General features: G+C 29.7%; 13 protein-coding genes across 13 annotated transcripts; 7 read left to right on the forward strand and 6 right to left on the reverse strand.

Annotated features, from left to right (window-relative positions):
• Positions 1 to 93: 93 nt before the first annotated feature.
• On the reverse strand, positions 94 to 889 carry FIS1 (Fis1p; the record flags this gene model as incomplete). Its single annotated transcript, XM_011275439.1, has 2 exons — positions 94 to 485; positions 829 to 889. The coding sequence occupies 2 exons, from the start codon at positions 887 to 889 to the stop codon at positions 94 to 96; spliced, it is 453 nt and encodes a 150-aa protein (XP_011273741.1).
• A 248-nt stretch (positions 890 to 1,137) lies between these two features.
• ARG56 (bifunctional acetylglutamate kinase/N-acetyl-gamma-glutamyl-phosphate reductase) lies at positions 1,138 to 3,849 on the forward strand (the record flags this gene model as incomplete). The annotated part of the gene is made up of 1 exon (XM_011275440.1): positions 1,138 to 3,849. One exon carries the CDS (start codon positions 1,138 to 1,140, stop codon positions 3,847 to 3,849), a length of 2,712 nt encoding a protein of 903 aa, XP_011273742.1.
• Positions 3,850 to 4,081: 232 nt separating this feature from the next.
• EFM4 (Efm4p) lies at positions 4,082 to 4,829 on the forward strand (the record flags this gene model as incomplete). The annotated part of the gene is made up of 2 exons (XM_011275441.1): positions 4,082 to 4,121; positions 4,216 to 4,829. The coding sequence occupies 2 exons, from the start codon at positions 4,082 to 4,084 to the stop codon at positions 4,827 to 4,829; spliced, it is 654 nt and encodes a 217-aa protein (XP_011273743.1).
• Positions 4,830 to 4,896: 67 nt separating this feature from the next.
• On the reverse strand, positions 4,897 to 6,183 carry YRB2 (Yrb2p; the record flags this gene model as incomplete). Its single annotated transcript, XM_011275442.1, has 1 exon — positions 4,897 to 6,183. One exon carries the CDS (start codon positions 6,181 to 6,183, stop codon positions 4,897 to 4,899), a length of 1,287 nt encoding a protein of 428 aa, XP_011273744.1.
• Positions 6,184 to 6,400: 217 nt separating this feature from the next.
• On the forward strand, positions 6,401 to 8,596 carry BN7_3916 (Kinesin-like protein; the record flags this gene model as incomplete). Its single annotated transcript, XM_011275443.1, has 1 exon — positions 6,401 to 8,596. The coding sequence occupies one exon, from the start codon at positions 6,401 to 6,403 to the stop codon at positions 8,594 to 8,596; it is 2,196 nt and encodes a 731-aa protein (XP_011273745.1).
• A 506-nt stretch (positions 8,597 to 9,102) lies between these two features.
• Positions 9,103 to 9,333, reverse strand: ARC15 (Arc15p; the record flags this gene model as incomplete). Its single annotated transcript, XM_011275444.1, has 1 exon — positions 9,103 to 9,333. The coding sequence occupies one exon, from the start codon at positions 9,331 to 9,333 to the stop codon at positions 9,103 to 9,105; it is 231 nt and encodes a 76-aa protein (XP_011273746.1).
• A 367-nt stretch (positions 9,334 to 9,700) lies between these two features.
• On the reverse strand, positions 9,701 to 10,949 carry SNP1 (U1 snRNP complex subunit SNP1; the record flags this gene model as incomplete). The annotated part of the gene is made up of 3 exons (XM_011275445.1): positions 9,701 to 10,423; positions 10,490 to 10,809; positions 10,943 to 10,949. 3 exons carry the CDS (start codon positions 10,947 to 10,949, stop codon positions 9,701 to 9,703), a joined length of 1,050 nt encoding a protein of 349 aa, XP_011273747.1.
• A 236-nt stretch (positions 10,950 to 11,185) lies between these two features.
• Positions 11,186 to 11,797, forward strand: BN7_3919 (uncharacterized protein; the record flags this gene model as incomplete). The annotated part of the gene is made up of 1 exon (XM_011275446.1): positions 11,186 to 11,797. The coding sequence occupies one exon, from the start codon at positions 11,186 to 11,188 to the stop codon at positions 11,795 to 11,797; it is 612 nt and encodes a 203-aa protein (XP_011273748.1).
• A 201-nt stretch (positions 11,798 to 11,998) lies between these two features.
• On the reverse strand, positions 11,999 to 13,924 carry MOT2 (CCR4-NOT core ubiquitin-protein ligase subunit MOT2; the record flags this gene model as incomplete). Its single annotated transcript, XM_011275447.1, has 1 exon — positions 11,999 to 13,924. One exon carries the CDS (start codon positions 13,922 to 13,924, stop codon positions 11,999 to 12,001), a length of 1,926 nt encoding a protein of 641 aa, XP_011273749.1.
• Positions 13,925 to 15,316: 1,392 nt separating this feature from the next.
• Positions 15,317 to 17,800, reverse strand: MCM7 (DNA replication licensing factor MCM7; the record flags this gene model as incomplete). Its single annotated transcript, XM_011275448.1, has 1 exon — positions 15,317 to 17,800. The coding sequence occupies one exon, from the start codon at positions 17,798 to 17,800 to the stop codon at positions 15,317 to 15,319; it is 2,484 nt and encodes an 827-aa protein (XP_011273750.1).
• Positions 17,801 to 18,945: 1,145 nt separating this feature from the next.
• Positions 18,946 to 21,546, forward strand: GPH1 (glycogen phosphorylase; the record flags this gene model as incomplete). Its single annotated transcript, XM_011275449.1, has 1 exon — positions 18,946 to 21,546. The coding sequence occupies one exon, from the start codon at positions 18,946 to 18,948 to the stop codon at positions 21,544 to 21,546; it is 2,601 nt and encodes an 866-aa protein (XP_011273751.1).
• A 522-nt stretch (positions 21,547 to 22,068) lies between these two features.
• BN7_3923 (S10 family peptidase) lies at positions 22,069 to 24,027 on the forward strand (the record flags this gene model as incomplete). The annotated part of the gene is made up of 1 exon (XM_011275450.1): positions 22,069 to 24,027. The coding sequence occupies one exon, from the start codon at positions 22,069 to 22,071 to the stop codon at positions 24,025 to 24,027; it is 1,959 nt and encodes a 652-aa protein (XP_011273752.1).
• Positions 24,028 to 24,509: 482 nt separating this feature from the next.
• BN7_3924 (uncharacterized protein) lies at positions 24,510 to 25,433 on the forward strand (the record flags this gene model as incomplete). The annotated part of the gene is made up of 1 exon (XM_011275451.1): positions 24,510 to 25,433. One exon carries the CDS (start codon positions 24,510 to 24,512, stop codon positions 25,431 to 25,433), a length of 924 nt encoding a protein of 307 aa, XP_011273753.1.
• Positions 25,434 to 26,682: the final 1,249 nt, after the last annotated feature.

Genomic DNA, 26,682 nt, shown 5'->3' on the forward strand with positions numbered 1-26,682 from the left:
CACTGGGCTACACTGGGACTAATAAAATCATAAATCTCATATAAATAGCTATAAATCACAATCGAATCACATAAGAATATCAAGACCAACACCTCAACGTTTCTTTCTCAAGAATAATGATAATGCAGTGGCACCAGCTGCAACAACACCAGAGATCAAGGCAATACCAATTAACCCATCTTTAGAAATTTGATCTTCAATCATTTTTTGTAATGCTTGGGCTTGTTGATTATCAGGTTCATGCTGAACCAAAGCATCTGAATATCTTCTAGCATCAGCATAATCACCTAATTTATAAGTCCCTATTGAAAGATAATAAAGACATTCTCTTCTTCTTTGTGGAGAATCTTTGAAAACATCAGTTAATATCTTGACACCTAATCTTTGATCATCAACTTTATTAGACTTGATAAGACCCCAGGCATAGTTGAAACGGGATTGAACAGAGACAAGTTCACCTTCTGAAAGAACTTGTTGTCTCAAGACTTCTAATTGTTGAGGAGAAAGTGGACTTGTGGTATTGTTAGTATTAATAAACCATAGATTTTATTTTGTGTCAAAGAGACTCACCTATTAGCATCCTCAAGAGCTAATTCAACTGTTAGTAACCCGTTCTTTCTGGAAACACTTGGATACCATCACTCACCTGGTAAATATGCCTTTGCCATTGTCAATGTAACTCTTCTCTTTGTGTGAACTACTGGTAATCTGTTGAACTTCTTCTATTCCACTGCTTTTAATTTGCCATACAAAAATCAATTTTCAAATGGAATTAAAATCGGAATCGCGGTTTTTCAAGCAGTTATTTGACAGGCGTAAACGAAGAACCGGGTTGAACACCATTAAACAACACGTTCCAATGGGAAATCACAAGTATAAATACCACCATTCCTCTCCTTTTTCTCTGAATATTCCACCACTCACTTTAAATCACAACGTTTACCATCAAAATTAAAAGTTATTGTCCAAAAACCAATCAAAGTCACGTGCAAATCTCGATATTTTGTGCTGCAGAAAAAAAAATTGTTATCAGAAATCAGTCATCCTTCAATCTTTGACTCGAAAAATCCAATTTAACTTCTTTTCAAAACATTTCAATCACCTTCAATTACACAACATTACAAAAAGGGTTCAGCCATGTTACGTTCCTCATTGTCTTCTCAAAGACGTCACATCTCTCGCTCAGGACGTAATGCTTTAAGAGCCGCTGCTGCTTCTGGTGTTTCAAATGGTGCTTCACCTGCTCATATTAACGTTCCAAGATCAACAAGTGCCGGTATCACTGGTGCTTATAATCAATCTTGTCAAGGTCAATTATGTCGTTCTTATTCAACAAGATCCACTGTGATTCAATTGTTAAATAACATTGGGTCTAAAAGAGAAGTTGAACAATATTTAAAATATTTCACTTCTGTATCATCTCAACAATTTGCTGTTATTAAAGTTGGTGGTGCTATTATTACTCAACATTTACCTGAACTGGCTTCATGTTTAGCCTTTTTATACCATGTTGGTCTTTATCCAATCGTGTTACATGGTACAGGTCCTCAAATTAATGAATTATTAGAAGCTGAAGGTGTTGAACCTGCTTATGAAGATGGTATTAGAATTACTGATGAAAAAACAATGAGTGTTGTTAGAAAATGTTTTTTGGAACAAAATTTAAAATTAGTTACCGCTTTAGAAAAAATGGGTGTTCATGCAAGACCAATTACTGCTGGTGTTTTCACTGCTCAGTATCTTGACCAGGATAAATATAAATTAGTTGGTAAAATTAATGGTGTTAATAAATCACCAATTGAAGCTTCTATCGCGGCAGGTGCTTTACCAATCCTTACATCATTAGCTGAAACTCCATCAGGTCAAATCTTAAATGTTAATGCTGATGTTGCAGCTGGTGAATTAGCTCGTGTTTTTGAACCTTTAAAAATTGTTTATTTAAATGAAAAAGGTGGTATTATTAATGGTAATACAGGTGAAAAAATCTCTGCAATTAATTTAGATGAAGAATATGAAGATTTATTAAAAGAATCTTGGGTTAAATATGGTACTAAATTGAAAATTAAAGAAATTAGAGATTTATTAATGCATTTACCAAGATCTTCATCTGTTGCTATTATTAATGTTAATGATTTACAAAAAGAATTATTTACTGATTCTGGTGCTGGTACTTTAATTAGAAGAGGTTATCGTTTATTAACAAGATCTTCATTAAATGAATTTTCTGAACCTGAATTATTAAGAAAAGCTTTACAAAGAGATTCTGAAATTTCTGCAGGCAAATTATCTGTTGCTTCATATTTAAGAGAATTAGAAAATTCTTCATTTAAATCTTATGGTGATGAACCTTTAGAAGTTTTAGCTATTGTTAAAGATGGTGTTGAATCAAGTGCTAATGTTCCAATTTTGGATAAATTCTTAGCTTCAAAAGCTGGTTGGTTAAATAACGTTAGTGATAATATTTTCCATGCTATTAGACGTGATTATAATTCATTACAATGGGTTGTTAGAGAAGATGATCCAAATACTAATTGGTATTTTTCAAAATCTGATGGGTCATACACCAAAAATGGTCGTATTTTATTTTGGTTTGGTGTTGATTCTCCAGAACATGTTAGTCAATTAATTAATAAATTTGAACAAAAGTTCGCTCATGTTAAATCAAATGGTAATAATGAATCTGGTGTTTTTGCTGGTCAACAATCAAGATCTTTCTCATCAATGAGATCTATTCCAAGAACTCAACAACAACAACAATCTCAAAGATTTAACACATTTGTTCAACCAACAACAACTAAACAATTTGGTGTTAGAACTTTTGCCACTGAAACTAATCCAAACCCACCAAGATTTGAAGGTACAAACACTTCAAAATCAAGAGTTGCATTAATTGGTGCAAGAGGTTATACAGGACAAAATTTAATTTCAATGATTAACACACATCCTTATTTAGAATTAACTCATGTTTCTTCACGTGAATTACAAGGTAAAAAATTAGAAGGTTATACAAAATCTGAAATTATTTATGAAAATTTACAAGTTGAAGATATCAAGAGAATGGAAGAACGTAATGAAATTGATGTTTGGGTTATGGCTTTACCAAATGGTGTTTGTAAACCATTTGTTGATGCTATTGAAAGTGCAAAGGGTAATCAAACTTCTAAAATTATTGATTTATCTGCAGATTATAGATTTGATACAACTGGTGAATGGACTTATGGATTACCTGAATTAGGATCAAGAGAACAAATTGCCAATGCAAGAAAAATTTCTAATCCAGGTTGTTATGCTACCGCGGCACAAATTGCAATTAAACCATTATTAGAATATATTGGTGGAGTTCCTTCAATTTTTGGTATTTCTGGTTATTCAGGTGCAGGTACAAAACCATCACCAAAAAATGATGTAAACAATTTAAATAATAATTTGATTCCATATTCATTAACTGATCATATTCATGAACGTGAAATTTCATCACAATTAGGTCAAGAAGTTGCATTTTCTCCACATGTTGCTCAATGGTTCCAAGGTATTACACATACTATTAATATTCCATTAAATCAACCATTAACTGCAAGAGATATTAGAAATATTTATCAAGATCGTTATCAAGGTGAACAATTAGTCTCTGTTAGTGGTGAAGCTCCATTAGTTCGTGATATTAGTGGTCATCATGGTGTTGTTGTTGGTGCTTTTGCAGTTAATGCTAAACAAAATAGAGTTGTTGTTGTTGCTACTATTGATAATTTATTAAAAGGTGCTGCTACTCAATGTTTACAAAATATTAATTTAGCATTAAAATATGGTGAATATGAAGGTATTCCTGATGATTTAATCATTCGTGGTTAAATAATTTATTAAATCATAAGTCATTTTATACATATAAATAATAAAAGAATATTGTAATTATATAAATTGAATAAATTTGTAGTTCAAAAAGATCAAATTGTTATAGTACAGATTTAAAATATGATGATTACATAATCCACCATAATTTTTTTTATATCAACGTACATTTGAATCTATAAACTTGATCATGAAGTTTTGATAACTATCTTGACATATACTTTACTTATTAAAGATGACTGAAGATACTTTTAAGCTAAATACCTCTAAGTTGGGTACAAAACAATAGTATGTGAATCCTTTTACTTATTAGATTTTTTGGTGCTAGGGTATTAACTTACCTCTATAGTTGGGATGATTTTTATGCAGTTGAAAAGAATAATTTTGAAGAAAATCCAGAAGATACAGGAGAATGTTGGTTTTCAGATTCAGATGCAGAAGAAAAGATGATTTCATTTTTATTTGATAATTTAGGTCAATTAACTATTAATGAAAATTCTACAATGTGTGATGTTGGTACAGGTAATGGACATTTATTATTTCAATTAAGAGAAGAAGGATTTAAAGGTAAATTTTTGGGTATTGATTATTCTGAAAATTCTGTTGAATTTGCTCAAAATATTGCTGAAACTAATGATATTGATGATATTGAATTCGAAGTTGTTGATATTTATGATGACAATTGGAAACCAACAAGACAATTTGATGTATTATTAGATAAAGGTACATTAGATGCTATTGCATTAAGTGGATTAAAATTTAATGGTAAAACAGCTGTGGAATTATATGCTGAATCTGTACAGAAATTATTACCTTCAGGTAGTGTTTTCTTAATAACGTCTTGTAATTTTACAGAAGTTGAATTAACAAAAATTATTGAAGGTGATTTTTTCAAAGTTTGGAAAAAAATTGATTATCCATCATTTGAATTTGGTGGTGTTAAAGGTCAAACAATTTGTAGTATAGCATTTGAAAGAAAATAGTGTTATTATATATAATGTACAATAATATTAATATAGATTACTTAAAAACATGATTTATTAGGAATTTTTATACATCTTTTGGAATTAAATCATCTATAGCATTAAACAGATCTGTAGTTGTTTCTGGATTACCAGTTTTCAAAGCATATTGCATTGGTTTACCATCTTCCACTATGGTTATTCTAATGAATTTTTCACTTGCTAAAGAACTTGGCATACCTTTATTAACTTCTAAACCTTTAACTAATGGTGTATTTAATATCACTTTTAATAACCCAATTGATCTCATAATAATTCTTGATTTTTTCTCTGTATCTAAAGCTTTATTAACATGAATATTACCAATACCTCTTTCTTTCCAACCTTCAGAAACTTTTGCAAAATCTAAAGCATATAATTTAGCTCTACATGTAAATACTTGTTCTTCACCTTCTTCACCTGATTTAATTTCCTTCTTCTCTAAATCAACTTGTTTATATAAATTTCCTGTTATTGATGGTGTGGTTTCTCTTGATTTTTCAACTTCTTCTTTTTCTTTTGTTTGTTCTTCTGGAGTTTTATCAAAAATGTTCTTCTTAGCTATTGATGATTGGAATGCATTACCAAATTTAGAATTTGAACCAAATACTGATGGAGTTGTTGAACCAGATGGTTTTGGTGATTCAGATGATGATCTATCAAAAACATTCTTCTTTTTATCAAGTAATGAAAATGCATTGGCACCAAATGAAGTTGTTGAACCAAAGACAAATTTTGGTTTTTCAGGTTGTTTTTGTTCTTCTTTAGGTTTTGTTTCACTGGTTTCTGTTTCTTGTTCTTTCTTTGATTCTTCTTTTGATTCAACTTTATCATCTGATTGTTCCTTTGTTTCTTCTGGGGATTCTGTTGTGGATTCTTTTGGAATTGATTCTTCAGTCTTCTCACTTTCATTATCTTTATTCTCTATTTCATCATTAGCAGTTGTATGGTTTGTTTCCCCTTTGGATGTATCTTCACTAATTTTGGTTGGTTCAGAATCTTCACTTTTACTTTCAGTTGGCAATTGATCCTTTCCATCAGAAGTATCTTTTCTACGCTTCACTTGAGCTATTGGACGTTCTTCTGGATTATTTTCAGTTTCATCTTTCTTGTCTTCCTCTTCTTCAACATCATCTCTAGTTCTTTTTCTAGTTAAAGGAGCGCCTTCACCAGCACTTTCAATTGGTTGTTCAGTGACTTTCAATTCACTTTCTTCAATCTTATCAGCAGCCATTGTCAATTCGGTACCGCTATAACAATCAATCAATTGACACTTTTGTATCCCGATTGTGCCTTTGAATATGTCAAAAAGCAGCTTCAATGAGAAAACAAACATCAATTTCAAAAAAAAAGCGAGATTATACCAAAATTAATTTCGCGAATTTAAGAAAATTTTGATCACATGACTCAAAACGTGACTGCCATTTCGCGTCGTGTAAACTCATTTTCTTTGTTTTTGTTTACTTTTCATTCTTTTTTAAAATAAATAAGTACAGGAATTTTATAGAATTGTTTGGTATTTTAACAACTGCTAGGCAAATCAAAGGTCAACAATGAGCAATATCCCACATTATTTGAGATTGAAACCAAGGGGTGATACTCCAGAGGCAAAAGAAGCTCCTTATTTGATCGAAAGTCAAGATGAAACCCATGTCAAATTTAAAGAAACTGCTGCTGCTAATAAATTCACAAAAGTGTTTAATGAAACTTCACAATTAGATCTTTACAAGGAAACATTACAAGATTTGACACTGGATACTATTGAAGGTAAAGATAGTGTCTTTTTCACTTTAGGTCCTTCAAATAGTGGTAAAAGTTATTCAATTCATGGTGATGATGCAAATCCAGGTCTTGCAATTTATGCTTTAAATGAAATGTTTAACAAGATTGGAGACAATTTGGCAGATTATAAGATTTTGAAAAAACATTTTGGAGAATCATTTGTTGCTACGTCTAATGCTGCTAAACATTCTACAGGTGAATATGGGTTAACAATCTCTGTTTTTGAAATCTATAATGATAGAATTAGAGATTTAACTCAAGATCTGTCTAAAACTGTTAATCAATCACTTGATATCATCACTGATGCTAAAGATGGTAAAATCAAACCAAATAAAATAAGACAAATACTCATTAGTAACTTGGAAGAAGCAAAAGTGGTTTTACATAAATCTATCAAAAGAAGAGCCGTTAGTCCAACATACCTCAATCAACAAAGTTCAAGATCTCATTTATTTATGTACTTCAACTTACACAAGGTTGTGGGTAGATCAGTCAAAACCTCAAGACTTACAATTTCTGATTTGGCTGGTTCTGAAAGAACAAAAACTGCTAAAACTGAAGGGAAAGAATTTAAAGAAGGTAATTATACAAACACAAGTTTAACAGAATTGGGAAGATGTCTAGCGCTAATGAAATCTAAAAGATTTGAAAGATCAATATTAAGAACAAGCAAATTGACAAGATTATTACTTAGTGACTTATTTGGTAATTTCAATCAAAATAATAAAATCAAAATTTTGTTAACTTTAGATCCATATTCTAATTTGTCAACAATTTTACATGCTTTAAGATATATCCAACCAGTTTCAAGAGTCACAATCAGCTCTGAACGTAATTCAATTGAACCAGAATCAGAAATAGTGTTACAATTAAATGAAGAACTTAGAATCTTGAAAGAAAAATTCGATGAAGTAACCAAAGAAAATGAAGAAACAAAAGAAAAACTTGAAGAACAAGAAATATCTATAAGAAATGAATTATCTGATGAGTTTGAACTAAAGATTAAAGAAATAGATGCTAATAATACTGAAGAATTGAATAAATTGAAAGAATCACATCAAAGATCTTTGGATGAAAAACTTGATGTTTTAAGTAAAGATTATGAATCTAAAATCAAAACACTTGAAATTGAATCAAATACTAAAATTGAAGAGTTCAAGTCACAAATTGAATCATTGAATGCTAGATACCAAGATCTGGAATCAACAAGTAACTCAGGGGAATCAAAGCTTTTATCTGAAAATCAATCATTACTTTCTCAATTGGAGAAATTGAAACAAGAGTTAAACTCTTCAGTTAGTGATAAAGCTCAACACGAAATTGAATTACAAAATCAAATCAATAATATGAAAGAAAATCAAGATAAGCTAAATTCTGAAATCACAGTCTTGAGAAAACGTTTAGAGGATGCAGAAAAGGAGAACAAACATTTACAAAAGAAAACAATAAAAAAAGCTAAAAAGATTGAAGAATTGACTGAGAAATTAGAATCTAGTTTCAATAATGGTGAAAATGACAATAAGAGAAAATCTGAAATTGCTAATGATGAAGATACAGATGAAGATGAGAGATCACCAAAATTTGCACGTATTAATGTTGAATCTCCAAAAAAATCTAAACCTGAAGGTTTACAAGCAGCTCCAAAGATCATACAAAATGAACAAGATTTAATTAATTTCAGCCCAATTAAAATATCAACTACCTCACCATCTAAAAAAGAAAGTACTTCACCAAGAAAGAATCAAACTTCTCCTTTCAAATTTGGTCAAGCTTCACCAAATAAACATATTTTTTTCAATGATACCCCAAAGAAAAAACCATTAAGTGAATTAAATTTTGAAAATAAATTACCAGAACCAAGTTTAAAATCACCAAGTAAATCACCAAAGAAATCACCAAAAAAAGCTAGAAAGAAAGTAACAAATAATAATATTATTGAAAATTCATTTAATTCTGATATTGATTAAATGATAGGATACCATATTTGAGTATATTCAACTAGTATTTCTACCAAATTTTAGCTGCGAATAATTAGGAGTTTTTATAAATCATTTAATTTTACAATATTTATAGCTTAAATTTCATAGTACATTTAAAATCATTCGTTCATTGTAGTATATATATTGTATAACTTTTCAAAACTTTCATATTGCTATAATAATTCACCAATTATATTTTTATAGCATTTATTATACAGTACGTCTATCAGATAAATAACGTACAACAGGACCTAATCCAGTAATCTCCACGGTTTTATCATACCAAGATAATAAAACACCACCTTGTTGTTGACCTTTAGTAACTGACATTCCTTTATAAAGATATTTAACCAATACATTTTGTTGTTCAATTGATAATGATTGTACAATTGTTGGAATTTCTGATTGCTTTGTTGCACTAAATACATCAAGTACTGAATTTAATAATTGTGACTTTATAAAGAGTTAGTATTCTTGAAAAAACCTAAGCTAGATCAATGGTTTACACTCACTTTTGAAGCATCATCTGCACCATATGGTGGATCTTCAGTAAGGAATCCAATGGCATCAGTAAAAGCACCTTTGGAGATATATGAACGAAGTGTTGATATTCTAGTTTGAACTTCTTCAGCACTAACAGGTGCGACTTCTGGTTTTAATTCTTCAGCTATTATTTGAGCTTCTGGGTCTAATGCATCTATGTCAATTCTTCTCCAGTCTTCCATTTTTTGATTTATTTTATTAACTTGTGTTTGAAATTGGTAGTTTTTTGATATTTTGATTGAAATTCTGATCAAGTAATTCACACATATCTTATTCCGAGAAAGGGGATTTTCTGAATTCGCGAAGATATTGGGTGTGTCTTTATCGAATATATAAGTACAATAATAAGACATCTTAAAAGGCAATCTTATCGATTAATCATAAAGATATTGGATTGAATACCAGTTGCTGGGGTTGATCATGATATACTGGATCATTTCATTTATGGAGAAATGATTCAAGTTATTTACTTCCAAACCGTCTTCTACAGGTCTTGTAAACTAACTTATAATACAGCCAACATGCAATTTAAATAGATTTTGTACTAAGCTAGTATCTCATCCGACTTTTGGATGCTTGTTCAAGTTTTCTTTCTCTAAACTTTTCTCTTTCTTTTTCTCTTTCACTCACTACTCTGGAATCACGATCTCTATCTCTATCACGATCACTAAAATCACGATTAGACCTACTACTGTATTCAAATCTTTCTGTTCTTTCCGGTCTTTCAGATCTTGATTCATATCTCGTTATACCACCACTTGGTCTTTCAGATCTACTTTCATATCTATCACCATAATCACCACTATGACTTGAATCATCAGTTTGTCTTTCTCTGTATCTTGATGATCTTGAATCATAACTTGAATATGATGATCTATCATAACCACCTCTAGAGCTAGAACCACCTCTTGATCTATCATATCCACCACCTCTTCCTCCACGTCCACCACCAACTGGACCTCCACGAGTTCCAAATCTTGATCCACCTCTACCTCTCCCACTTGGTGGACCTGTATCATATCTTCTCTTTGGTGCTCTTTCAGCTTCAATTTGTCTTTTGATATAACCACGGCCTCCAAGACCACCACCTAATCTTCTTGGTACCCATGATTTAAAAGTACGACTTCTTTCAATATCCGTTATTATAGCACGACCTTTGATTTTCAATCCATTGGCTTCTTTATAAGCAGCTTTGGCACTTGAATCATGATCAAATAGTATGAATGCATATCCTTTAGATTTACTAGTATCTTTGTCTCTAACAACACGAACCTAAAGTTTAAATAAAAGTTAGTAAATCAATATTCAAAGTTATAAGTCATAGTTATCATAACTTACTCTTTCAACTTCACCATATTTAGAAAATTCCTTTTGTAAATCAATTTCTGTAACTTCATAATTCAATCTCCCTACAAATAACGTTTTATAAGGATCACCTTTGATATGTGGATCTTCAGATGGATTCCATTTAGCAAAATCTTCATCTAATTTTTGTTTATTTAATAATTGTTTTTCCCTTTTTTCACGTTGTTGTTTCAATACTGGAGTTTCTTCAAATTGTTCTTTTGGATAATCAATCTGTTTATATTCTTTTAATTTATCCAAGAATGATCCTATTCCAGTTATAAAAGCTGTTTTACGTTCTTTTGGTGCAGTATCTATCTGTTCAACAAATCTTAAAGGTGGTCTTGGTTCAAATAACCTCGACACATCCGGTGGGAATTTTGACGTATCAGTCTATTTCAAAATTAGCATTGATGTTATTTTGCCAGCTAACAGCACAAATAATACTTACCATTATGGATTTTCTAATCTTTTCAATGGGATTCTGCTTAAGCTTCTGTCTAAACAATCTTCCCTACTTGAAGTGAAAGTTCAAAAGTTAATTACTATATGAAAAAATCCAAAGGTTATGGTTCGAAGCCCTGGTCGCACACATAGAAAAAAACAGTAATATAAGCATAAATTAATAATGAAGTTTTGACATGATTTATAAAATTACAAATCATTGGAATTGTTGAAAAGTAGGTTAGAATGAGTGAACTAGAGGAATATAAATCACAACTACGAGACATTGAAGAAACGCTGAAACAGGATCCGGAAAATGAATCGTTGTTAGAACTTCAGAAGGAATTGAAAGATTTGATATCATTACTAAATCAAGAAGAAGAACCAGAAACAAAACAAGATACAGATGAGGCCAAAGAATCAAGTATACAAGATAATACTCAGAAAGACATCCCAATAGATACAATTTCATCTAACTCTCAATCACCCCAGGCACCAGAATCTTCATTCAAAGTTGGAGATTTAGTATATGTCAAACCAAAATTAGAAAAAGAATATCAACAAGTTAAAATTACAATAATATCAGGTAATCAGAAATTAATTACTGTTAAATTTGATAATGATAAAACTGAAACATATCCAATAGAGGAAATCAAATTAGAAAAACCAAAATTTATTAAAAATAAATATAAATTAAAACAAACAAAATTAGAAAATCAAGAAAAGAAGAAACAAAATGATGATTTAGAATTAAATAAAAGTGCAAAAAGTTGGCAAAATTTTAATAAAAAACTAAAAAGAAAACATCTTCACAATTTAGTACTTCTGAAAAATTTGGTTCAAAAGTTGGTGTTGTAGGTTCTGGTAAACCAATGACAATCAAGAAAAAGGAAAAAAGATTCAGTCCATATTGAAATACACGCGTATAGTATAAATCTACATATTATTTATAGCTTTTTTTTTCTCTTTATAATACATAAAGTGGAATTAAATAAACATTATACAAAACATGACAAACAAAAGAAACTTATACCCTATAAATTAAAACATTCGATAATCTTAAGTACTAATTTTTTTACCATTCATTAAATGAAATAATAATTCTGATGCAGTACCACCAACTTGATTTGATTGTTGAGATTCTGTAGCTGAATTTGGTGCACCTGAATTTTGATATAAACCTGGTGGTGGTGGAGTAGCTGAAAAATTACGTTCATTTTTCAATTGATTTAATAAAATTTGTTGTTGTTGTTGTTGTCTCAATTGTTCTTGTAATAATTGTGCTTGATCTTGATTACCGAATTGTTGTTGTTGTTGTAATAAACCTGCAGCTGTAGCTTGTGGTGAATAAAATTGTTGAGGGTTTTGGGATTGTGATTGTGGTCTTTGTTGTTGTTGTTGTTGAGTATAAGCTTGTGTAAAATCATTCAATTGTGGAGCTTGTTGAGATGGTGTTAATTGAGCTTGAGTTTGTTGAGCTTGGACTTGTGCTTGAACTTGAGCCAATTGTTGGTTTTGTTGAATTTGAGCTTGTTGTTGTTGTTGTAATGCTAATTGTTGTAATTGAGGTGAAATTGACTTAGTGACAGGTTTTGAAATTAATGATTCAACAAGTTTTAAATTGAATGATCCTGGTGTATTATCCACTTTAATATTAGAGTATGCAAATAATGGAGGGAAAGAATCTAATTCTTCATCAATAACATTTGATTTGATTTGATAATTGAATCTTGGTAAAGAATTTAAGAAATTTAAAGTTTCATCAATAAATGAAACAGCAGCTTGTTCATAACTAAATTCATCACCTTGATTATTATTATTACTATTATTATTAGAAGCTTTTTGTTTTCTGGTTTGTTGTTGTTGATGATGTTGTTGCTGTTGTTGTAAAGTGGTAGATTCAGCTAAAGTTGGGAAGGCAGAAGAATTTGCTAAAACACTTGTTGCATTTGTTGGAGATGAAACATTTGAAGTTTTTGGAATTGAATTGCTTGCCCATGATGCAGTTGCTGGTAAAGGTGCACTTCCCAATATTGGTTGTGTATGTGATGGTTGTGGAGTATGATTACCATTATTACTATTATTGTTATTATTACTATTGGAATATGAGTAATTATTTTCATCTTGATCTCTGTGATGAATGGAAGATGAAGAACCATTATGATGATTATAATATTGAGAATTATTAGAATATCTTGGATTTGAAAATTGTGAAGATGATTTGAATCCATTTTGTTGTTGTGATTGTGATAAACCTTGATGTTGAGTACTGTTTGGATCCCCATTCATCTTTAGACCTTGTCTTGTTGATAAATCTTGTCTTGTATAAGAATCAGCTTCTTCACCAGGTTCGTGTAAGAACATACAATTTGGATTTGGACAATTTTGACCTCTTAAATATGAAGAACAATATTTGGTTGTACCATAAGCAGCTTTTAAAGGTCTACCATCAATATAAGTACCATCAATAGCATTAATACATTTTGTTGCTTCTTCTTTCTTATTGAATGTAACATAAACTCCAAAACCAAGATTTTGATTATGACTTTGAGGAACACCAGCTGGAGGAGTTCTTTTATTAATTACAATTTTTTGAATTTTACCATATTGACCAAAATATTTATCAGATCTTAAAATTGTATGCAGTTCATCTGAAGCTACTGAAGGGTTTAAACCAACAACATAAACCAAATTTTTTTGAATTACTCTCATACCAGCAAGATGTTTTCTATTAGCTTGTTCATGTTCTTTCTTTTCCTTTTCTTTTTGTTTTCTTTCACGATCTCTTCTTGTTTGTTTACTATGTTCATATTTCCATTCTTCTTGAGACACAACTTTATATTCCACAGATTCATCATCATAAGTTCTACGACATGCTGGACATTTCCCATTTAATTCTGGATTTTGACGAATATTATTATAACAAAATTGACAAACTTGATATCCACAAGGACATGGTTTGAAATTTTTATCTGAAATATCCATTTCTTCCACACATAATGGACTGATTGATAACTGTTAGTATATTATTCCCAAGGAATCTTATCATAATGATGATGATGAAATATGAACCCATTAATTTTACTAGAGAGAGCGCGCCTTTCACAAATAAAAAAGTCCATAATTCGACATCAAAAACCACAAACACTAAGCAACTCACCATAGTTCTTCTTCTTCATCGGAGATGAATGTATCGTTATTGTTGATCATTTTGATGTTTGTTAATATGTTTATTTGATAAAATTAGTTTGATAAATTATCTTTTGATTTGATTAAATCAGTACTAAAATATTGTAAATTGTAATGAATTTTAAAAGAAAAAACCTGAATGGCAAAAAAATAAAAAAATCATCGTGTATTACGTAACATGATAGGAAACCATCAAATTCGCGGGTAAATTATTACTATGTGTTTCCGGTTAAATGACTGAATAATAGACCAATTAGAGGAGGCTGTGAGTTAAAAATACGTTTATTGGAACATTTGAGTTCATTTGCACTAGACTGAGTAATTTATTCACCAAAAAAGAAAGGTTTTTCATGAAAAAAAACCGGTTTCAAAAAATAACAAAAAAATCGGGCCGAGCAGGGAATTGAACCCTGGGCCACTCGCATGCTTGTGGATATTAGATTGAGTGAACCCAATCTTCGCCCAAAGCGAGTATCATACCACTAGACCACACGGCCGAATTGTTGAATTTTTGAGATGACCTGTTTGACCAATTATGTCACCTAACAAAATTAATGTATTCCTGCGCCGCTGTCGCTTGGTTTAGAGTATATCCAGTAATCCTATTGTTATTAATAGTACCATATTACCTATATAAAGTGGTATTTTGGTCTTCTTCACATACAAATGTTTTGTGTTATATGCCGTTGAAGTTTTGTGTATAAGTGGACCGCGTGAAAGTATGTCCATCCGATATATTAAAATCTATTGAAAAATGAATTAATATCATGATATAAGACAATATATATTTTGATGGGTGGCTAGACTCCATTACATTTTCCCTCTTAGTTGTTATAATGAATGCAGCCAGGTGTCGGTATAAGTGGAATTTTTCAGCTTTATTCCAAGTACAACGTATACGTACGTTGACGTAGATCATTATTGAAAGAGCTCCATGATTAATTAATAGATCATTGGTCTATATAATATTAAAGTACTGTTCTACATACAAGCAAATCTATAAATATACAAACAATTTTATTATTAAGAATTAAACAATTAAATCAAAAAAAAACTTTGATCTTTAATAATATACAATAAATCAATTAACAATAACATAAAAACCACAAGAAACACAATAAGAATAACATATAATACAAGAATTAAATTTATCTTTTCTTCTTTATTTCTAGAAGATTATACTTTTGCTTAATCCATAAATAAATCATCATCTAATGCATCACCATCAGCATTATTTAAGAAATATAAATCTTCACCATCATTAATATATTGCCATATACCTAAAGTATTATATTCATCTAAACAATCAGTCAATTGTAATTCAGTAAAACCTCTTGAGATAACAGCATCTTTAATTAATTGAATTGATAAAGTTTTCTTGAAAACTTCATCTCTTGTTGCTAAATTTTTAATAATTTGATAAATTTTTGTCTTTGGTGATTCATGATTTCTTTTATGATTTGAATTAATTTCAAATGATGATCTTGCAACTTCTAATAATCTTAAAGCTTCATCAACATCATCTGTCAAAACAACATTATCAAATCTTAAACGTGCTAAAGCTTGTGACATTCTTAATATACCTAATAAAGATCTTGGTGTAGCTTGACCAAATGCAGATTCACCACTTTTGGATTTTAATTTTGATTCTTGTCTTAAACGAATATAAGAATTAACAACATATTCACCAACATCTTGCGGGACAACAGGTCTAAAAGATCTTGCCTTGGTGATATAATTTCTTATAGTTGTTGGTGATAATGGTTCAAATTCCATTTCTGGATGTTTATTATGCATATGAACATAAGCAACATGTTGAGCTAATCTTTCATCATCATCTCTTGTTGGATTATCCAAGATTAAAAATAATATATCAAATCTTGATAATAAAGCAGCAGGTAAATTTATATTTTCTAATGCAGATAATTTTTGATTAAATCTACCAAAAAGGGGATTTGCAGCAGCTAAAATTGAAGTACGAGCATTTAATGTTGTATTAATACCAGCTTTTGAAATACTAATAGTTTGTTGTTCCATAACTTCATGAATTGCAGTACGATCACTTTCATCCATCTTATCAAATTCATCAATACAACAAATACCATTATCAGCTAAAACTAAAGCACCACCTTCTAAAACCATTTCATCAGTAATTGGATCTTTCATAACCGCAGCAGTTAAACCAACACCTGAAGAACCTCTACCTGTGGTATAAACACCTCTTGGTGTTATTTTAGCAATTGTTTTCAATAATTGAGATTTAGCAACACCCGGATCACCCATTAAACAAATATTTATATCACCTCTAATTTTCATACCATCACCAATTTTTTTATCAACACCACCAACTAATAATAATAATAAAGATTTTTTAACATCTTCATGACCATAAATTTCTGGTGCAATAGATTGAGCTAATCTATTATAAAACCCATCAGATTGATTAATACTATTTAATTGTCTTTCAGTTTCTTCATCTAGGACACTATGATCATATTTTTTTTTATGTTGTCTTATAGCTTGAGCTTCAAGATAAGTCTCAGTTAATAAACCAGCTCTTAAAGCTCTAAACCCAGTATATGGAGCTGGAAGGAAAATACCAGCAATATCAACAACATCCCCCGGGTCCATAGATCTTACAAGATCACCATTAACATGAACGTTTAAAGTTCTTGGAATATGACCAACTGGGACTTGGGAAGCTAATTCTTGAATTTTAACATCTTGGAATGGAGAAAATTTTGAAGCTCTTGTTGACATGAATAATTTACCTCTTGATTGATTATTAACACATTGTTCCGATGTACATTCTGCTAATGGAGTAAAAGTTTTAGAATTAATTTCTTGGAAAATTTCATAACCACATTGATCACAAGTATATGCATTAACTGTGATTGATGGTTTAACATCTGAAACTCTTGTTACAATACCTCTCACGGTGATTAATTGACCTAATGAAGAGCCTTTAACTTGTCTCACAGCTAAAGCTTTATTTGAAATTTTAGAATTTTGTGAAGAGTTTGTTAAAGGTCTAAAATAAATATTATAACGACGAGTTAAGCTTGGAGGGAAAGCTTGATCTTCATTTAATTGATTTTGTTGTTCTTGATCAAGATCATTGTTGTTATTGTTGTTGTTATTTGCATTTAATTCTTCACGACGTTCAGCTTCTAATCTTTGATTTCTTAATCTTCTTTGATGTAAAATAACATCTAATACACCATCTTTATAACTAATATCTTTTGTTGGGAAAGGCATAATTTCATCAATAACTTTTGAAAATAATTCAATATAATGATATGTATTTTGTGTTATATTTTCAACAAGTGATTTTTTACCAAAATTTTGTGTACCTATTGTAAAATCATTTGATAATTCAAATGATTGAATATCATCTAAATCAATATATAAAGTTGATAAATCTCTATTTGCAATTTTTTGTAAAAGATATAAGTATTTCGGACCATTTCTTAAAATTTCCATTCGATCATCTTCTAATTCATCATCATCATCACCTTGTAAAGCATTTTGATCAATTTGAGCATCATATAATTTATCACTTTCTGATAAACCTGTTGATTTAAAATGTTGTAAAAAATCTTTAACACCTTCACTAATTTCTTTATAATTGACATCAATTTTGATGGCTGGTAAAGCGGAAGTGGAAGCCATGGTGTGGTAGTATGAGTTTTGTTGGATATGGAGTTGATGAAAAGGTTGGTGAACTTGGTTATTTGGTATTGTTTTGATATTAAAGATCTAAAGTTTAATACTAAAAACGAAAAAATGTCAAAAACGCGAATGGCGAAAATTCAAAATGAAAATGAAAATCGCGAAAACGACACGAAAATTTAATTACATTTCCTAATGCGGTAATAAATGATTGGATATATAGATTATGGGATAAATTTGTATATAAATGTATTGATTTTATGTGATATTTGTGATTAAAGTGGTGTGTTTGTCTAGATTGTATTATTTTATTTATGGTTTGATGTTGTGTTGTGGTTGTTTTGTGTATAAATTGTTATTCCCTATTAATTGATGCATGTGTTTGCAAGTCGTATTAAATTGAAATATATTGAGATCTGAAAGACAAATGATGAGCTATAGCTACTGGATACAATGTTATACGAGTGGTTGTTTATAGACTATTGTAATTCCACTCAACAATTGGCCAGTGTCTGAGAATTGACTGTGTGTGTACTCTGATTGGTCTAGTCTTTGGTACTGGTTGTCTCTTTGTGATGGTGTCAAATTTCAATTGTCAATTGATTGTGGATCATCCCCTTATTTGCACATTGATGGCCATCGGATGGAACGCATTGAACATGAAGACAACATGGAACTACAAGGACAATGGAATAATAATAAGAAGACAATAGAAGTATATAGTATATAGTCATATCTTGGTATACTTATTAATCGCATATAATTTAAAATTATTCTTCACACAATCGTATAATCTATTATCTATTATGTATGCACCCCATGGACAACAACCACATCCATCACATAACCACACTTAACTGATAGCAATTGAACAATTGAACAACAATTGAACCAATAAAACCAGTCTATTTCCTTCTAGACTGCTGTCCCTTCCCTGCCTATTTCTTCCCTGTGTCTCTTTACGGATCAATTCATTCCTTGTAAACCTTATTATATCCCTTGAAATCATCAGGTGTTAAAAATTCATTTGTATATAAAACCTTTTTCATCCCCTAAATTTCTAATCCCTTATTTTATAAATTTACCCAACAAGTACAACATCAATTGAACTCAATTGACCTCGTTGAAACAATCAATACCATACAATGAGTTCATACGATTTCCATCCTTCTGAACCTGGTGCTGATTTACCACGTCCAAAACATATAAGAAGATTCACTGGATTTTCTCCAGCAGAAATCAAAACAATTGATTCTGTAATCCCATTAAAATCAAGAGAAACTTGGAAAAAATTTGGTGTTGATAAATTTGACTCTAAAGAAACATTTGAAAAAAATTTTGTTAATCATGTTGAAACTACACTTGCTCGTTCCTTGTATAATTGTGATGAATTAGCTGCTTATCAAGCAACTTCCAACTCGGTTCGTGATAATTTAATTACTGATTGGAATAAAACTCAACAAAAACAAACCACTAAAGATCAAAAAAGAGTTTATTATCTTTCATTAGAATTCTTGATGGGTCGTGCTTTAGATAATGCTTTAATTAATACAAATAATAGAGAATTAGTTTCAGATGCTACTGATGAATTAGGTTTCAATTTAGAAGATTTAATTCAACAAGAACCTGATGCCGCTTTGGGGAATGGTGGGTTAGGTAGATTAGCTGCATGTTTTGTTGATTCTCTTTCCACTGGGAATTATCCTGCTTGGGGTTATGGTCTAAGATATCAATATGGTATCTTTGCACAAAAAATTATTGATGGTTATCAAGTTGAAACTCCTGATTATTGGTTAAAATTTTCAAATCCTTGGGAAATCCCAAGAAAGGAAATTCAAATCCCAATTGATTTTTATGGTTATGTTGAACATACCAAGGATGATCAAGGTCAAACTAAAGTTAATTGGGTTGGTGGTGAAAGAGTTCTTGCAGTTGGTTATGATTTCCCAACTCCTGGTTATAAGACTTCAAATGTTAATAATTTAAGATTATGGAGTGCTGAACCAACAACAGAATTTGATTTTTCAAAATTTAATGCAGGTGATTATCAAAATTCAGTTGCAGGTCAACAAAGAGCTGAATCAATAACTGCAGTATTATATCCAAATGATAATTTTGATTCTGGTAAAGAATTGAGATTAAAACAACAATATTTTTGGGTTTCAGCTTCTTTACATGATATCCTTAGAAGATTTAAGAAAACCAAAAGACCATGGTCTGAATTTACTGATCAAGTTGCAATTCAATTAAATGATACTCATCCAACTTTAGCTATTGTGGAATTACAAAGAGTTTTAGTTGATTTAGAAGGTTTACCATGGGATCAAGCTTGGGAAATTGTTACAAATACTTTTGGTTATACAAATCATACAGTTATGACTGAAGCTTTAGAAAAATGGCCAGTTGAATTAATTCAAAGATTATTACCAAGACATTTAGAAATTATTTATGATATAAATTTATTTTGGTTACAATCTGTTGAGAAAAAATTCCCTAATGATCGTGATTTATTATCAAGAGTCTCTGTTATTGAAGAATCTCAACCAAGACAAGTTAGAATGGCTTATTTAGCCATTATTGGTTCTCATAATGTTAATGGTGTTGCTGAATTACATTCTGAATTGATTAAAACTACAATTTTTAAAGATTTTGTTAAAATTTATGGTTCTTCAAAATTTACAAATGTTACTAATGGTATTACTCCAAGAAGATGGTTAAGACAAGCTAATCCAGAATTAGCAACTTTAATTTCTGAAAAATTAGGTGGAGATCATTATTTAAGTAATTTAAATGAATTGAAAAATTTAGAACAATATGCTGAAGATTCTGAATTCCAAAAACAATGGTTTGATATTAAATTAAATAACAAGAAAAGATTAGTTAAATTAATTAAAAATTTAACAGGTATTGAAATTTCAAATCCAAATGTCCTTTTTGATATTCAAGTTAAAAGAATTCATGAATATAAACGTCAACAATTAAACATCTTGGGAGTTATTGCACGTTATATTCGTATTAAAAAAGCCTCACCAGAAGAACGTTCCAAGATTTTATCAAAAGTTGTTATATTTGGTGGGAAATCTGCACCAGGTTATTATACTGCAAAATTAATTATTAAATTAATTAATTCCGTTGGTGAAGTTATTAATAATGATCCTGAAGTTGGAGATTTATTAAAAGTTGTATTCATTCCAGATTATAATGTTTCAAAAGCTGAACAAATTATTCCAGCTTCAGATTTATCTGAACATATTTCAACTGCAGGTACAGAAGCATCAGGTACTTCAAATATGAAATTTGTCTTGAATGGTGGGTTAATTATTGGTACTGTTGATGGTGCAAATGTTGAAATCACAAGAGAAATTGGTGAAGATAATATCTTTTTATTTGGTCATTTAGCTGAAAATGTTGAAGATATAAGACATCAACATAGATTTAATGGTTATGAATTACCAGAAAAATTAACCGAGGTTTTAGATTTAATTGAATCTGGTAAATTTGGTTCCGGAGGTGAATATAGATCATTAATTGATTCTATTAAATATCATGGGGATCATTATTTAGTTGGTGATGATTTTGAAAGTTATTTACAAGCTCATGAATTGGTTGATCAAGCTTATTTGGATCAAAAAGAATGGTTAAAGAAGAGTATTTTAAGTGTTGCTAATTCTGGATTTTTCAGTTCTGATAGAGCTATTGATGAATATGCTGAATCTATTTGGAATATTGAACCAATTCAAGATTAATGATTAACCTCATGATGTTAATTCAATTTTAATCTTTGTCTTTCAATTCTTAATTTTTATACTCTTTTTATTACATTGCTTTCTTTTTATATCTTATAAATTATATTGAATACATATAAACTTATAAATTCTTATCTTTAAAAGTACTTTATTAATCTTTATTGCTGGTAAACAAAATATTAACTATACGCGAATTTTATTTTTGAAAATCAATTCTCAAACTAGAAACCGAAAAGACACCAAAACTATTCAATCAAAAAACAGCTTTTACAACTTGCTACACTTCCAATACGTTGATGTCTTGTGCTTAGACTCCTGTGTGATATTCGCTCTTTATTATTCATATTTCCATTTGACTTGTTCGGAGGTTTAGAAGCTTGTTTACTGTTTGTTTTTTCTTCCGTGAATGGGGGCTATTTGAAACACATATAACATAACAACAATTGAAAAGAGAAGAAAAAAAGATATTTATATTAACTAAGAATTTGGATTAGAGGTGTGCTATAGATTTTATATTCTATTATGGTGCTGATTAGTTCTTTTGGAACCTTTTTAGGGCTTCTAATATCATTAGTATCAACTTCACCAATTGATATACCATCGAAAAAATTCCTTGTGGAAAATTTACCAGGTATTGAAAGTGTTGATGAAATTGATAGACCTTTAATGTATGCAGGTCATTTAGAATTAAACCCAAAGATTGAAGAAAATTATTTTTTTTGGAAATTTTTAAAGAAAAATTATGAATTTAATAAAACTATAATTTGGTTAAATGGTGGACCTGGTTGTTCAAGTATGGATGGTGCATTAATGGAAATTGGTCCATTACACGTGAGACAAGATGGTGATTTGAAATATAATACTGGGTCATGGAATGAAGTTGCAGATTTAGTATTTGTTGATCAACCTGGTGGAACTGGTTTTAGTACAACAAAAGATTATGATAAGGATTTAAATAAAGTTGGTGATGATTTTGTTGTGTTTTTACAAAAATATTATGAAGTTTTCCCAGAAGACTTAAATAAAGAACTTTATATTGCTGGTGAAAGTTATGCAGGTCAATATATTCCATTCATTGCTGATAAAATTTTAAATTCAAATGAATCATTTAGTTCAAATTTAAAAGGTTTATTAATTGGGAATGGTTGGATTGCTCCAATTATTCAAAGTTTAAGTTATATACCTTTTATGTTGGATAAAGGTTTATTAAATCCAAATGATGAATTTATGCCAAAATTATTAAAACAACAAGAACATTGTCAAAATTTAGTTAATAATCCTGTTAATGATGATAAATTTGAAATGCGTGAATGTGAAAATATCTTAACATGGATCTTACAATATACTAGAGATAAAAAAGGTCCAAAGGATCAAGAATGTTTAAATATGTATGATATTAAATTAAGAGATAGTTATCCAAGTTGTGGTATGAATTGGCCACCTGATTTAGAACAAGTTGGTCCTTATTTACATAAAAAGGAAGTTGTTCAAGCTTTAAACCTTGATCCTTCTAAAATCAAACAATGGAGAGAATGTGATGGTGATGTTTCAAAATATTTAAAAAATAAAGGTATGAAACCTTCATATAATTTATTACCTTCTTTATTATCAAAATTAGAAATTATGTTATTTAATGGTGGTAATGATATTATTTGTAATAATCGTGGTGTTGAAGATTTAATTTCAAAATTAAATTGGGGTGGTTCAAAAGGTTTTAGTGATGAAGTGGAAACTTATGATTGGATTTATGATGATCAATTGACTGGTTCAATTAAATCATCTAAAAACTTGACTTATGTTGATGTTTTCAATGCTTCACATATGATTCCATTTGATTTACCAGAACAATCAAGAGGAATTTTTGATTTGTTTGTTAAAAATTTTAAATTTCAAGATCAAGATGGTAAACAATATATTGAAACTCCAATTCATCATAAAGATACACCAACCCAGGATAATAATGAAAATGAAAATCAAGATTCAGAAAATTCAAAGGGGAAATCACCAATTTTTTTCATTTTTTATTTAATATTCTTTTTAATACTTGGTGGATTAGTTGTTTATTATAAAAAAAGAAAACAACCTAAAAAAACTTCAATTTTAAGAAATAAAAATTTAAATGATAATAATAATAATAATATCAATTCAAGAAATGGTCATAAAAAAACAGTTTCATGGGCTGATTCAAATGATGATCGTATTAGTCCAACTTCTACACCACCACCAACATATCAAAGAACTCAAGCTGAACCATCAAGATCAAATAGATTAAATAATTTCATCAATAGTTTTAATCGTGGAGATAGTTCAAATGGTCAATATAAAAAAGTTTATAATACTGAAGACTTGGAAGATATTGAACTACAATCAAATGTTCATAAGAAAAGTTTAGATGATGATGAATTTGATATTGATAATGAATTAGATAATGATTATGATTTAGGAACTTCAAGTAAATCAACTTCTCAACATAAAGAGTGATTTTTAAAAATGTTTAAACCATGTATTTATTTTGTATTAAAAAACCAATATATTTTTTGCTTTTTTCCAGTTATTTGGTGTTTTATTATTTTTTGGTTTGTAGTAGTTGGAACTTGGTACCCAGTTCAGTTCGGTTCTTTTTGTGGAGTTCGGAGATTTGGTTTTGTGTCAAAATTAAAAATACCCGAAAGTTATATCAACAAAATTGAAAAGAAAAAAACAAGTTTTATACTAGATGTTGAACTGTTTGGTATGTTATAGATCATAGAACTCAAGGATTATTCTTCTTATCCAGATTATTAGCTATTTGCTGTGTGTTTTTTCATTCTATTAATATTTGCTCTTCCCAAACAATTTTTATCCAATTACAAGATCAGATCAAAGGATCACTTTTTTTTCTCAATCAGTTCTTTTCAGTTATTTAATCCAAAGAGGAATATTATTATCATTAGATCTATAGACTCATATATCATATTCACATCATGTCAAGTTATCTCACAAGAAAACCAACCATAAATCTTTATCCAGATTCTCCAAAAATTGGTGCTTTTGAAAAACAATTGTCATTGATTAAAACACCAGAATTACTTTTAAATGATACACTTTCACCAATTACATATGATTTAAGTGATGAACCAATTTCATTAGATGAATTATCACCTTTGGATCATAGTTCAGTTGATAGTGGTGCTGCTCAATTAGAAAAAAAATTAAATTCATTAAGAAAATCTAATAGATTAATCACTTCAAGATCAAGACAACAACAAGCTGAAGCACAAGCTGCTAAAATAAAGAAGCAAGCAATCGAATCAATTAAAACACCAAAATTAGCATCACCAAACTTATCAAGTATTAATCGTGTTGGTTCATTGAAATTCAAAGTTCCAACTGAAGAGATTAAACAATTAAGATCTGAACTTGAACTTTTCATAACAAACATAGTTCACTTTATTGGTGGTGTAACAAGAAATGATGTTGAAGTTTTCTTTGATGGCTTATCAGAAATTATTATTGGTGTATTTGTTATATTTGGTTGTGAAATTATGAGCTTGAGTAAAGATAGTTTCTTGGTTTTAGTTCAATTAGTTACTGTTAGTGTTATTAGAATTGGATTTAGAAACGTTGATTATGATTCATTATTATTTCAAAGTCCAATTGTTTCAATTTTTGAAAAATCTAATCTTCCAAATACCGTTAAAAGATCTATAACACATTTAATCACAATGTTTCAAGTTCATCTTTTATTATCTACATTTCGTGTTACAGCTTCATTTAAATCAAGATATTATATTGAAGAGTCTAAAATTGATTCATTAACGATTATGGGATTAGGATTAATTATGGTGCTCTTATGTTTAAACTTGTTACTTAATGCTTTACCAGCATCTCGTCGTTATTCATCATGATTAAACGATGAACCATTTGTTGTCACACTCCAACTTAAAACCATTTTATATTTGGCAAAATTAACAAATCAATCAATGTTGATTCAAACAGATCTTTATATATATTTCTCCATTCAACATCAAAGGAGCTATATGTGTTAACACAATATCATATGGTCTGAATTTATTGTTTTAAATATTCGTTTTGTAGATTTGTAAATCCGAAGTTGAAAATATTTGAACCCTTATAACCTTTCTGATTATCCCCTTTGCGGCGCTACAAGCCCAAATGATAAAGGAAAAAAGAATTAAACATGAGATCTACCTTTGTACTCAAAAAAAAAAGATCTGGTACACTAGATATAAGGTTTAACTAGCAAAAAAATTGCCAAAATGGCAAAAAAAGATATTGAAGGATGCGAGGTTCGAACTCGCGCGGACAATCGTCCAGTAGATCTTAAGTCTACCGCCTTAGACCACTCGGCCAACCCTCCTATTGTTGAGTTTTCTTGCATGTTGATGCAAGACTTTGCAAAGTTTTCATCACCTGGTTGGGACACGCGATCGAGATTTATTTAGATCTATAACGCTTAAACTATGTAAATTTTAGTTTTTAATAGGTTTAGTAAATCCTTTGAGACTCAAAGATGTGATATTTGTTTGTGCTTTGAAGTTTCGAGCTTGTATAGGCTAAAATGGGGGATTTTCAAAATATTTGGATTTTAGATCTTGAATTGAGATCCGATTAAGGCCGATATCTTTAATATTTAGGAATAGTATAGGATAAATGATTGATATTATTAACTTTTATAATATTATGGTGATTATTATTTCCTTAATAATGCTATGAAGGTATTAAAATATGTCATTTCTGGGCTCATGAATAATATGATCCGCGCCGATCTTTTGTTATTTTCCAGTAATAATATTCTGAATGAAAAATAAAATTTATTAGATTGACATTTTATGAAATTCAATTATTAATTTTCAAAAATTAATTAATTTAAAACATCTCTAATGAGCTTCAAACTATAATATACTAAAATCAAATTTTAAAAATAATATTACACCATTAAGTTTAATACCAGTTTGTTTATTTTTGAGCTAATTATGTCAAAATCAAATTAGAACATGATCGGTTCCGGTAGTACCGGTAAACCCGAGGTATATATAGAATTATACTTTAATGAGGCTTGATATTTAGGCAGAAGGAGTGAAATGAAATTGAAGATACAGTCAATATTAATAAAGCTGATTTTATACTACAACC

The sequence above is a fragment of the Wickerhamomyces ciferrii genome, contig 00123 (genome assembly GCF_000313485.1).
Source record: "Wickerhamomyces ciferrii WGS project CAIF00000000 data, strain NRRL Y-1031 F-60-10, contig 00123, whole genome shotgun sequence".
Lineage (NCBI taxonomy): Eukaryota > Fungi > Ascomycota > Saccharomycetes > Phaffomycetales > Wickerhamomycetaceae > Hansenula > Hansenula ciferrii.